Below are 13432 nucleotides of genomic sequence, written 5' to 3' on the forward strand. Positions count from 1 at the left end.
TGGTTTTTAAAATTCATTTATATATAATAATAAAAATGTTTTTACCTGAAAAGTGACAGAAAAGTGACAAAACATGTACGAAGAAATCATGAAAATTCAAGAGGGTAGAAAAGAGGTTAGAAAGAGTTAGATCTAACCTTCTACCCTAAATTATATTTTTGGGTCCTTTACACTCATTACGATGAAGAAGTCTTGACAAAACATTTACGATGAAATCATGAAAATTCAAGAGGGTGAGAAAACAGGTGAAAAAACGGGTGAGATCTCACCTCTTCACCTAAACATTATTTTGTCTGATTTTACGAAAGAATTTTGACAAAACATTTACGAAGAAGTCTTGACAAAACATTTACGAAGAAGTCTTGACAAAACATTTACGTTCATGTTTGACAAAACATTTACGAAGAAGTCTTGACAAAACATTTACGAAGAAGTCTTGACAAAACATTTACGAAGAAGTCTTGACAAAACATTTACGAAGAAGTCTTGACAAAACATTTACGAAGAAGTCTTGACAAAACATTTACGAAGAAGTCTTGACAAAACATTTACGAAGAAGTCTTGACAAAACATTTACGAAGAAGTCTTGACAAAACATTTACGAAGAAGTCTTGACAAAACATTTACGAAGAAGTCTTGACAAAACATTTACGAAGAAGTCTTGACAAAACATTTACGAAGAAGTCTTGACAAAACATTTACGAAGAAGTCTTGACAAAACATTTACGAAGAAGTCTTGACAAAACATTTACGAAGAAGTCTTGACAAAACATTTACGAAGAAGTCTTGACAAAACATGAAAACATATATAATTTGTGAAAAAGCGACACAAAAAGTGTCACCGGCTGGGGTTCGGTCCTCCTCTTGGGTCTTGGGCAAAATTTCTTATGGGCTAGAGGGCACAAAGTGCCCGGAAGGCCATCCCAAGAAAAAAAAAACTTCATTATACTCATCAACTTCAGGGCTAGAAGGCACGAAGTGCCTGGAAGCCCCACTACCTTTTTTTTTTTTTTTTTTTTTTTTTTACAATAAAATCGCAATTCATTAAAAAACGCGATTTTAAAAAAGTCGCGATTTTTCTAAAAAATCGCGATTTATATATTTAAATCGTGATTAAAAAAAGTGGCTGCGGTTTTCCCTAATAACTTGTACATAGGAAATAATTAATACATAAATATTTAAAAAAAATAAGAAGAATTATTTTTCTGCAGAAGCATTTGTGCTGACAGCAACAGTATGAACAGCATCCCAGAAAACTTGCATCTTCGAGTTCAATGATTGAGTGAAAGTTGCCTGTAATGAAAGAGAAGCTTCGATTTCTGTGCATTTCAATAACAAACAGTTTTCAACTTGTTGCAATCTTCGCTTTGGATTGTTTTGGAAACATTCCAATGGAGCAGTAAACATAAGTTCAATCAATACAAGTATCAATCTCGATTTCTTTCTCAATGAATTGAATGCAGGGCATGCCCAATCACATAGTTTTTGCATTCCATTTGTTCCTATTGTTTCAATCATTTCTTTAGATAATTTTAATGGAGGTGTAAATGGTTTTGTCACGTCTCCAAGAATGAAGCCGTAATCAATATGTAGTAATCTTCCATCTTTTGTAACTAAAATGTTGTTGTCATGTCTATCTCCAATTTTCAAGACATATGTCATTACAGAATAAGCTGCTAAACTTTCTGTGAAAACTCTGATTTTTTGAGCTTCAACCATTCCTTCTGAATTTGCTAGGAATTGGGATATTGACATTCCATCCTTTGCGATATCCAAAATGGCTTTTGAGTTATCAATGAATTGGCAACAACCAAAAGTTTCACTAAAAGCCAATGTTTTATACGCAGTAATATTCAGTTGCATTGATGCTGCTTTAAAGATATGATCCATTACTTCAAACAATTGCAAAATCAATTGATCTTGTCTCATATCATCTCCTAGTTTAAATATCACTCTATAATTTCCTCCATTTTCTAATTTGAAGTTCAAACAAACAGGACATAATTTTGATTTGAAAACTTTCACGTCGTTTTCATCTATTCCAACAACAAACTTGCTTGGATCTAATGGCAATCTTGTTGGTTTGAAATTCTTTAATTGAGAATGAACTGGATCATTATTTAATAAATCTTTGATAACATCTCTGATTGCAGCTGGTGATCCTTTGGGATGATTTTGAAGCAAGTTATATAACTTCTTGAATAATTCAATTTCATCATCAAGTTGTTGTTTAACTTCTCCTGTTAAATTTTTAATCATCTTTTCAAGCAAAGAAGAAAACTGCTCTTTTTCGACTTGTGCATTCCAATATAATGTTGATGCAAAGATTGGATCATTCAATGCATTGTTTACCAATACATCTTCAAGACCTTCTGTGTATTTAACTTTTGTTGCTTGCAAAATTTGAGGTAAATAAAGTAAGATTTCTTCATGTTTCATGTTTTTTATGCATTTAACAGCAAACTGTCTAACGCATTTTATATTATATCTATCTGTGAAGAACTCCAATGCGTATTCAGGATCAATTGGATCTCTTTCATTTAGAATTTGTTCGATTTCATCTGTTTCACTTTTATCATCCCAATTAACAGATCTAAACAAGGCAGGCATTAAAGCTTGATCCTTTATGCAGGCCATGAAGTTGTGGTATAATGTATTTACTTCTATTGGCTGCAGTTCTGATAAAGGTCCATATGTTTTTATTTTTTCCAAAATTTTTGACGTTTTTGAATCTTTTATAAATGATGTTTTGAAGCCTTCGCTTGAATGAGCGAGGTCATAATACAGTCTCTGATAAGGACTGAGAGAATTGAGTGATTTAGAAGTTGGCAACATTAATCCCTCATGAAGAATTAATGTTGATGGATTTGATGAAGGAGATTCAATGAAAACATGGACATATTGGGAAACTTTCGAGAGATTTGGTGGTTTTGATGGAGCTATTATAGATTTATAAAAGATTTCTGCATCTGATGGGTGAAATAATTTATTAATTATTTTTAATTGGGTATCAACGCATTTATATTCTTTATCTTTGCCTGTATAAAGACGTCTAATGTGTCTTGATAACTTTGTAGGCGGGGTTTCATCAAAAACTAATGGAAAGAATCCTAACCTTAGTCGACGAGTTTTTGTTTGTGTAAAAAGGCGTAATTGAGTTTGTCCAACGAATTTTGGTTCTGTTTGAAATAGTCTTGCATAAAATTTAAAGTTAACAATTGAGTCTGAAGGCAATTCTGAATAATAAATTGGAAATTCAATGTCTTTATTCCATTCAAATATGAAGTATTTTCTCATAATTGAATTTTCTGTAAGACCTTCTGGTATTTTTGGTCTGCCATATGAAATTTGTTCTGATTGTAAAATTATAGGGCAAGTTAAAGGCTGATCTTTGGATAATATCATGCATTCAGCCTCACATATAAAGGGAAGCGTATATTTAATATCCCAATAGCCAATAACTGCTTCAGGTGGTTGAATTTGAAAATAGTGAAATAAATTAAATCTAATTTGGTTATCAACATTAACTGTGAAGCTCCTTAATCTTATCTTAACGTTTGTTCCGTAGTTTGCTGTCTTTGACAGGCCAATATTGGCATTCTGCATATTTTTGTTTCAAAATATAAAATTAATGAATTGAATGAAATAATCGAATTTTCAATGCACATTCAATTAATTAAAATTGCCAAGATTTAATTATACAGTAACCCTAGAAAATTAACGAAGTTTACTAAAATTTTCAGAATAAAACGTATTTTTATTTTCAGCTAAAAACAAAGTTGTAAATGAATAATATAAAGTTCTTTTCGAAACAGGTAACTTGGCAGAAGACGCTCCTGCAGATATTTTTGCCGGATTCTATTTCTCCGAAGAAATCGAATTGAGAAAGTCCAAATGCCTGCTCAATATTATTTATTTTTACTACTTGAAATCTTATTGCTGATGCCTTAAATGGTTTAACTCTGATCTCAAAACTAGTTCCACTTGTCGAAAGAATTGTATTATCCTTTTCAGAAGTCAAGAGCTCCAAGTTAGAAAAGTTATCTCCGTAGTAAATATTCCATGAAACGGGATAAGACCAACGACATTCGGTATACGGTTTATTAACAATGCTCTGAAGAACATATTTCTCGGCTCTGAATGAATATGGTAATGAAAAATCAAGATTAAAAGCTTTGGAAAATGCTTTATTTAAGCAATAACCAACAAAAGGATTTTCCGAAAATAATCCAACCATATCTGTGTAATTACAGCAAAGATTATTTTCGGATACTCATATATCGGATTTGTCTGGGTAAGTAAGGTTATTTTTTAATGTCCGGAATACCCAGACATTATTTGGCAAACCCAAATTTTAGCTAAAAGTGACAGGGGAAAAAACGTTTAGTATTAAAAAAAAGACCGATGAGAGCTTCGTTCGAAATATAGAGGGAACTGAGAATGCGCAACCATTCTCAGGGAATATTGGATGCTATTCCCGTTCCCTCTGTATGGAAAATTGAGGTTTCAAAGGAGTTAAAAATAATATTTAAATTAATAATAATAATCTAAATTACTTCAAAATACAAAAAAGTATTGACAGCTAAAATTAGTTACTTTAGCAAGCTACAATACCTTTTACGATTATTGCTACTTCGAAATAAAAGTAAAAACAAATTTATACTAATTTACTTCAAAATACAAAAGTATTTGACAGCTAAAATTAGTTACTTTAGCAAGCCTATCAATACCCTTTTACGATTATTGCTACTTTTTCGAAATAAAATAAATTTATTATCAAAAACCTTTTTTTCTTAGTAAAAATAAACGAAATTTTTTACCTTATGAACTTTTGATGGAAATATGCAAATTTAAAATAATAAAGAAAGCCGCGAGCGAAGCGATCGGCTTAGTTCGAAGATTTTGATTCAAATCTTTGCTGATCTGTAATTCGCGGAAGCCGCGAGCGAATCGAGCGGCTTAGGTCTAAGATTTTGATTCAAATCTTTGCTTATATTCCTTAAATTCTTTATGAAACTCGCAACAGTTCCATAAAAAATTTTAAATTCTAAACTGTCGCAATTACCGATCGGTAATCACACCCTTCACGGGTGTGTCACTTTTAGCTAAAATTACCCCTACTCGACATTATTTTGATTGATGTACTTTTTAAAAAATGTTGCAATTGTTTGTTCTACTAGTATTCAATATTCGAACATAACCATAATCCCTTAAATTCGTACATTTATTCATATAAAGAATACGACTAATAGCTTAGTTGGCTTGAATTCCCAAATAAGAATAACATATAACAATTTACTATATAAATATTCGGACTCATATAAAAAAATATAACCTAACAATTTTAGAAATTAACATTAGATTTAATTAGTACGAAAACAATGCATTTATCGATATTATGGAGAAGATAAATATATATAAAACGGAAGAAGCATAAACCACCCAACTATTCAGACAAAGACAAATACATTTTTCTTGGTTCAATTCATCAAAACTCAGTATTGCTGAAATACAGTTGAATTTGTGTATCTTAAAGAGACATATACATCTCATATCATGATAAACAACCGTGACATCAATATTGGCTCTTGATACGAAATATTTCAGTAAAAAATAAAAAAGAAGCCGTAATTAAAGCATCAAGAGGCAGTTTCAAAAACATCTCCATTTAAGAGTTATCTCATTGATTAAACAAATAATTCAATGTGTTGCAAAAATTTATTTCAATTAGTTAACTAAGATTTGATAAAATTTTTTATATGAAAAGTATCTTAAGGGTGCACTTACCACTTTCTGACACTCTCTCAAAAAGAGATATACGGGCGTGAAGAGGCATAGAAAATAAAACCTTAAACAAGAAATTTGAGAGAATGTCAGAAAGTGGTAAGTGCACCCTTAAAAATTCAGGAAAATAAATGCTTATGCGCAAATGAATGATTTTAATTAATGAACTCGTCTAATGTTATATGAGGGATGATAAAATGCATCAGAATGAGGCCTTGTCTGAACATTAACTTCACAAATATATGATGAAAAGTGAGAAAGTTTTTGAATAGAAGATGTATTTTGAACATTATTTGTTGTAACTGATCCTGTCACTTTATCAATTCTATCACAGAAAGAATCTTTAACTGTAATTGAACCAGGCGAATCATAATCTTGATAAAATTCTACTCCTGGCCCTGTGTTTCCAAGAAATGAACAGTTTTCAATAAGAATATCTGCAACTACTGAACGCAATGTTCCAGACCTAGATTTATTTTGTTCATTATTCAAAACATTACAAAAAATCAAATTAATGTTACCACCAAGTAATCCTATAATTGAACTAGATGATGTTGTGTTACAAAATGATGAATATGTTATGTTACATAGACATACACGCGCTTCCAGAAATATTCCTGAGACATCTTCTGCTTCACAGAAACTTGTGTTGATTGATTTAACTTCGACATTTCCATACCTAAGACAATTTGTACCAGTTTTTTCTAAATTTCCGCATTCATAAACAGAACTTTCATAAAAATAATTTTTATTATTTGAATCATCAACTAATTCAGTATATGAATGATGTCCCCAATAAGAGTTTGTTTTTGATTTGTAGCCACATGTTCGGTATTGGACAATGGAACTTTCACACTTAAAGTAGATAGATCCACCATCTGTATTACTGCTGCAGTTATTAAATGAACAATACGAGTTAAGAAACTTATTATTTGCATTCGTAAAATAAATAGCACTTTGAGTTGTAATATCAATGAATATACAGTTGTATAAGAAACATTCATTTGCTTTTGACATTACCCCAACATTTTTACCTGAAATAACATCTGATTTTGAAGGACTTTCGTAAAAGCGTTCCCAAATACCATTTGAAGCTTGATCAGAGTGTAAAATCTTTATATTTGAAAAGGGATTTGGTTCTATTGTCTGTAAATTCTTTACAGAGTGTATGTTGGATCGATACAGTATCATAGTTATACTGAAGCAACAACATGCTCTCACATAAACAAATAATTCCTTCACTCATAATTACTGATTTTAAATCTTATTTTAAGTTCAAATTTCAAAACATACTATTTACTTACAGTATCATAGTTATACTGAAGCAACAACTTGTTCTCACATAAACAAATAATTCCTTCAAAAAAGAGGCAATAACGTATAACTAATATCGACAGAAACACAATGACTACGCAGCCTAGCTACGCTATCCTAGCAGCTAGGCTGCATAGTTATTGTGTTTCTGGCTTGCTTAACCCTCATGGAAGACCGATTGGAGATCTCCCGCCGAAATCACTTGCTGATGTGGATGGAGCAGCACTATGATTGGCCATATCAAAGGCTGCGTAGCATCCCAGCAAGTGGATAGTCTGCGGCGACCCCAGCTGTGGTCCACCATGAGATAATGGCACTTTTTTTATTTTGGCGCCGAGGCCGAATCTGACAACTTGGACCCTTTACAAAGTGTCAGATTCGAAACTTTACAAATGTCAGATTTGGCGAACCAGTCACCTTTGCCGGCGCCGAGAGTACCACATTGCGAGTATTCGGGGCCTTCGCAACCATATTGAGTTCCTACTGCAGCCATACCACTGGAATCTGTCTCACCTTTTTGGCCACCGCCTTTTCCTCCATAATATAGGCCATATCTTCCATAAGCGCCCCCGCCACCCCCTGAAATTATGATGCGGGAGTTTAAGTTTTCATTCCAGGCGCTTTTTTTAGTACGGAAATCAGAAGCGCCACCACCACAACCATCTGCATCATTAACACCTGTAGCGCCGCCATTATACGTTGCTAAGAAACTTTGAGTTGTGTTTGAGGTTCCTCCGAGGTGGAGGTAAAGCATTGTTTCAGCTACAGCAACAAAAACACCGGCAGAATGGCCGCCCGTTCCCCCTGGTATCAAAGGGCCTCGTACTCCATTTGTCACATTACAGCCTTGTGCACCCCAAACATCGAGCATATAGATACCTTGCCGAAACAAAATTTCATATGGATAGCAATTAGTCGCGACTTCACAAGGGTACTCAAAATAGAGTTTTCTGGGATTTGAAGAAGTTTCATAAACCTTGGATTGGATTCCATTTAAAACTTTGATATTACCATGGAAGAAAGAGAGCAATGAACTTCGGTTTTTTCTCTATCTATAGATACTGAAAGGAATGGAAAAATATAGTACTGAATAATGTTTTGGCGCATTATTAAAAAATGATATTAATTTGATGATATTTCGTGTGAAAACACACTCGAATGCACCAATGAAAAAATGACACTTTTCAAAACTAAAGATTGCTTAAGCATTGCGTGTCAATACTAAAGATTGCTTAAGCATTGGGAAAATCTCGTAATTATTGTTATATCCACTTATATCAGAATCATTATTATTACATCTGATTCATCTCATTAGTGTAGTTAAATATTCTATAGGATATACATGCTCTTAGGAAAGATCTCTAACTATTATCTGTCCTTGTAATGATTTTAAGTCTTTTTACAGCCTTCACAGCATTAACTTCAAAAAATGCTGTTTGGTTTCATTGTATTTGTAAATTTAAGTTTCATCTATGTGTGTCTTTGTGAGACGCTGAAACGCATTGATATCTTAGCATTATTTGCCTAAATTGAAGTTTTTATCGAAATATCTAAGGGAACCACTATGAATTTTGTTCTTTGTTTAATTCTGCATTGTAAACAGAAACAAATACTAAATGTTTCCTTCAATTTACAATTTTTTTTTATTATCGGTATTGAGAAATGTCTGAACAAGGATTGCCTAATTGCTACTTACTTAAGTTCGAGAATAGCGGTGTTGTTAGAACTTTAGCAGTGCAAAAGGTAAAGGATCAACAAAACGAATTCGAAATTATTCCGAAGCGCGAAGATCAAACTGATATTTCACAATTATGGATTTACTATCCAGAATCTATATTACTGCGTAATCTTAAGTATCCAGAGTGTGTTCTTGCAGATGACAAAACAGATGAATTCGAAACCGATAGTAAAATTGTTGTAAAATCACAAATTTCTCAAATGCATGACAATCCAACAGATTTTTACTTTAGAGATGGTAAAATGCTCAATTCTACTCTCAGAAAAGCTGTAATTTACAATAATACCGAAGATACATTCATTCTTGCAGCAGATTACCCAACAACATGCACTTTCAATAGAATTGAAATAGATGTTACGAATTACGCATTAGATAGCCCGCCTTATTACGTGCCAATTGCCATTCTTTTCTCAGAAGCTGCTCAAGAATATGCGATTACTCTTGATACAACATCGCATTTAAACGAGCAGGGCAGACCTCTTAAGAGAGAACCATTCAAATTTGGTGTAGATCCAAGGCAATATTGGTTTTATATCCCAATTTTGAAACATGCTTTTTATTCTTGCGCCGAAAGGAATCAAGTGATTGATGATATGTCTAATAATGATCAATTCGAGTCGACTGTATATACTCATCTTCACCACGGAAAGCCAAATCAACAATGGAAGGTAGAAAACCGTAATATCGTTGGAAAGGCCCATGAAAAGGTTATTACTTATATTGAAAAAGATCCAACATCGTTCAGAATGAAATCACGAAGTGAAAACGTGAATGGAATTCAATTATTCTACTTTTGCCCTTGTTTTACGCCAATTGCAGAGTCATTACCTATCACTAGAGTATATAGTGATGATGATAGCATAAGATTTGGAATGTCACACTATTCTGCTGAAGAAGAAGAAGTTCAAGATTATTATAACCCGAACAGCGGCGAAGATGATGATGACGATGACGATGGTGATGATGATGAAACAGATGATCTCAATTACTCTGATTCGTCATTTTGAGAAAATATAGAATTTTATTAGATAATATATTTTGTTTACATTTTTTTGTTTTCTTTTAACCACTAAATTGTATGTGTTTGAAATTTTATTCATATTCAGATTAATATTCTTTCATAATTCTAATAAATATTTAAACTCATTTTCCTACGTAAAGTCTCTCTATAGTTTTTCTACTTCTCTATCAAAAATTTGAATAAGAGACTTTAAGGAGGAAATGGAGTTTATACATCTCAAAATAATTCTCTTAAATAAAGCTGGATTTTGAAGTACATTATTAACATTAGCATAGAAACTGTTTAAAACGCATTAAAATGAAAATTATGCATTAGTAAAATATTTCATTCTCAATATTCCTTTGTTATAGTGATTTAATCTAATGTATTTAAATTTCTTAATGTTTCTGAGCTAATTACCTAGTTGTAATCGCATGATAAAGATTTTTTAAAATTTATTATACAAAAGCATTTTGTTCTAATTGAAAACAATAAGATAAATGTAATTAAAAAGAATTTTAAATAAAGTTAATAACTAATACAACAAAAAGAAAAATAATATTAATATTAAAAATGAGGAGGATGAGGAGTAGCATAGAAAACAGCGCATTCTGTCCTCACCTGTGAGAATAGAGTTATAATCTGACGCTTTGTATCCATAATTGGCTTAGGAGCAGCCGGTTGTGGCGGTGGTTGCATCACAGGCTGTTGAACTGGCTGAGGGGACACCTGTGGAGGTGGCTGTATCTGTTGTTGTTGCTGTACCTGCTGTTGCTGCTGTTGTTGTTGGGCTAATTGAGCTGCTTGTTGTTGTGCAGCCTTTTGTTGAGCGATTTGCTGCCTTGTTGGTGGAAGTGATGGTGGGGTAGGAGGTGGAGGTGGTGGAGGTGGTTGCTGTTGTACTGGAGGAGGCTGAACTTGTTGAGGAGTCATCGCCATTTGTTGCATTGGCTGTTGAGGGGTCTGTATCTGTTGGGATTGTTGTCTGTAGTTGGCCTGTTGCTGCTGGAGTTGCTGCATGTTGTTTGGTTGGGAAACTGGAAGGTTATGACTCGATGAAATTCTTGACATATTTCCAGAGTTCGATGCAGCTGGAGATTGCATCATAGAAGAAGTAGAATTTGACTGCTGCATATGTTGCTGTGTTTGCTGTTGTTGCTGTTGTGCTTGATGGTGCTGGAATCCGCTCTTCTTTGTAATAGTCTTATGAATAGGAATAAAAAGTCGTTCATAGTACAGCCCTACGTTCAGTTGCTTCTCCTCTTGGATAATTATTCGTGGCTCATAATTCATTATGCTTTCTATAAATTTGATGAGTTGATCTAAGAGATTTCTATCATTTGTACCAATTGAGCTCGTTGTGTCTTTAAAGTGTTTGATTTCAGGAAGTGCTAATGTCATTTCCCTTGCCATTTCGATAACGTCTTTTTGCTGTTGAGGTTGTATATTGCCACTTTGCCTAAACATTTCATATTTGTGTTGCAAATGCTTTTCTAAATTATCGGGATCAGCTGGTCCGCTGTTGCTCTTCTTCCAATCGGAAACTAATTCTTTTGCATGTTTATCAGCGTCTTGTTTTGAATAGCCGCGTGTAGTCAATATGTTGGCGACCTTTTTAACATAGGTTTGGGATATCTGGCTTTTGGTTGAGCTGCCTTTTCTTGGTCTATCCATTTTTTAAAAAAACTTTTTTTTTCCTTCTATATTGTCACTTTTCTATTTTTACATATCGTATATCAAAATTAATTAAAAAAAATCAATAGGATTAGATTTATGAACATCAGGGTTTGCATGCCACTAGCATTCTTCATAAAATCGCTAGCTTTCTTCATATAGCATATTTGTTATTCTAAAATCCAATCATACCAATTTTCAAACAATTTGTTTGGGTGTTATTTTCCTTAAAATTATCTTTCTGAAATCGTATTTAAACGATATCAATGTCATTTAACTCACACCATTCTCTTAATCTTATTTCAAAAGGTGCAGACATTCAAATGAAAGACAAATCAAATTGTCGAACTCCATTCCTTTGTGCAGCAATACATGAGAGGACGAAAACTATGATATGATATTGACATTTACACATGTTCAGCACTCCATCAACTATCGAAAAATAATTTTTCTCTTACATCTGTTGAATTTCTTGTTTCACATGGTGCTAATGTTAATATACAAGATACGAATCAATATACTCCATGGCATTGTTATCGTGGTATCGCTAAGATTCTCAAAAGCCATGATGGTAAAATTACTCGAGGGTGGTGAAATAAATTAAAGTTTGTTTCACTCTAATTGCATGTTAACCGACAATAATTTGGATATCCAATAAAAAAAAAAAAAAAAAAAAAAAAAAGGTATTGGGGGTTCCAGGGCTGCGCCCCTCTACCCCCTTGAAGATGCTTAGTATGCAATGAAGTATAAAATGAGGTTTTTTGGGGGTGTGGGGTCTTCCAGGCACTTCGTGCCTTCTAGCCCCTAAAATTTTTTGAAAGTCGTTGCTGTTAACTTTTCGGTAGAGGACTCAAAATAGTAGAACTATGTCCGGACAAGTAAGGGTCTATCGTCGCTACGTCACCAGGTCACCAGGTCACCAGGTCAATTTAACTTCTCTGAAAAAATGAGACAACATGACATTTTGACAACAGTCCAGGAAGTCTTAACAAGATAGGACGGTTATTTTACAAAACCGACAAGACCTTAACCGAGTAGTTTTCATGTTTTGTCACTTTTCTGTCACTTTTCAGGGAAAAAACATTTTTATTGTATATAAAATGAATTTTACAAAACCACCGTTACCCTTCTTTGGAAATAAGAGTAGATGTAAAGATATTCTATTGAGAGAACTTAAGAAACTACCGAATGGTCTAACATTTGTAGATTTGTTCGGTGGAAGTTTCTATATATCTCATTTGTGCCATACCGTATTCCCAAACTCAAAGATTATATGCAATGACTTCGACAACTATATGAACCGTCTCAAACATATACCAGACACAAACAAAATATTGAGTGAGTTGAAAGAAAAGATACCTATAGGTAAGATGGAACGTATACCATTAGATAACAAAAATACTGTCAGAGAGGTTTTGAAAAAAGCAGAGTATATTGACTGGGATAGTATATCTTCTAGACTATTGTATAGTGGTTCTATAAGAGTTCATGACATTGAAACACTTATGTCAAACGTTTTATATCTTAACTATACAAAGGTTTTCAAAGAGGACATAGAAAAATATACTGAGGGTATAGAGTTTGTGAGATGTCATTGGACAGAGTTGTATGAAAAATATAAAAACAAGGAAAATGTTTTCTTTATAGTAGACCCGCCGTTCTATAACACATACGATTTTCAATACCAAGTAGACTGGACTTTGAGAGACTCTTTAGAAACTTTAGACGTTTTACATAACCATCCATGCTTTTACTTTACATCCGATAAAAGTGGTTTGGAAACCGTTATGAGATGGTTAGAGGACATACATGGCTATGAGTTTAGATACGATAAGATAGAATATGAGAGAGGTCCTATAAACCGGAGAAAGTGTCATAACAAAGAAATTTTATTGGTAAGTAAATGTGGTTTGAAATAGGAC

General features: G+C 33.2%; 6 protein-coding genes across 6 annotated transcripts, besides 2 other annotated features; 2 read left to right on the forward strand and 4 right to left on the reverse strand.

Annotated features, from left to right (window-relative positions):
* Positions 1 to 1122: 1122 nt before the first annotated feature.
* On the reverse strand, positions 1123 to 3613 carry TVAGG3_0550240 (Class III phosphoinositide 3-kinase catalytic domain-containing protein; the record flags this gene model as incomplete). Its single annotated transcript, XM_001323281.1, has 1 exon — positions 1198 to 3606. One exon carries the CDS (start codon positions 3604 to 3606, stop codon positions 1198 to 1200), a length of 2409 nt encoding a protein of 802 aa, XP_001323316.1.
* A 727-nt stretch (positions 3614 to 4340) lies between these two features.
* Positions 4341 to 5123: a mobile genetic element.
* Positions 5124 to 5771: 648 nt separating this feature from the next.
* Positions 5772 to 5894: a mobile genetic element.
* A 49-nt stretch (positions 5895 to 5943) lies between these two features.
* Positions 5944 to 6801, reverse strand: TVAGG3_0550270 (uncharacterized protein; the record flags this gene model as incomplete). Its single annotated transcript, XM_001323280.1, has 1 exon — positions 5944 to 6801. The coding sequence occupies one exon, from the start codon at positions 6799 to 6801 to the stop codon at positions 5944 to 5946; it is 858 nt and encodes a 285-aa protein (XP_001323315.1).
* A 619-nt stretch (positions 6802 to 7420) lies between these two features.
* On the reverse strand, positions 7421 to 7969 carry TVAGG3_0550280 (glycine-rich protein family; the record flags this gene model as incomplete). The annotated part of the gene is made up of 1 exon (XM_001323279.1): positions 7421 to 7969. One exon carries the CDS (start codon positions 7967 to 7969, stop codon positions 7421 to 7423), a length of 549 nt encoding a protein of 182 aa, XP_001323314.1.
* A 735-nt stretch (positions 7970 to 8704) lies between these two features.
* Positions 8705 to 9976, forward strand: TVAGG3_0550290 (Ricin B-like lectins family; the record flags this gene model as incomplete). The annotated part of the gene is made up of 1 exon (XM_001323278.1): positions 8761 to 9843. One exon carries the CDS (start codon positions 8761 to 8763, stop codon positions 9841 to 9843), a length of 1083 nt encoding a protein of 360 aa, XP_001323313.1.
* A 370-nt stretch (positions 9977 to 10346) lies between these two features.
* TVAGG3_0550300 (uncharacterized protein) lies at positions 10347 to 11530 on the reverse strand (the record flags this gene model as incomplete). Its single annotated transcript, XM_001323277.2, has 1 exon — positions 10404 to 11510. One exon carries the CDS (start codon positions 11508 to 11510, stop codon positions 10404 to 10406), a length of 1107 nt encoding a protein of 368 aa, XP_001323312.1.
* A 1080-nt stretch (positions 11531 to 12610) lies between these two features.
* TVAGG3_0550310 (phage tail repeat-like family) lies at positions 12611 to 13429 on the forward strand (the record flags this gene model as incomplete). The annotated part of the gene is made up of 1 exon (XM_051238146.1): positions 12611 to 13429. One exon carries the CDS (start codon positions 12611 to 12613, stop codon positions 13427 to 13429), a length of 819 nt encoding a protein of 272 aa, XP_051095970.1.
* Between the last annotated feature and the right edge of the window lie 3 nt (positions 13430 to 13432).

Source organism: Trichomonas vaginalis, chromosome II (assembly GCF_026262505.1).
Source record: "Trichomonas vaginalis G3 chromosome II, whole genome shotgun sequence".
Classification (NCBI taxonomy): domain Eukaryota; phylum Parabasalia; order Trichomonadida; family Trichomonadidae; genus Trichomonas; species Trichomonas vaginalis.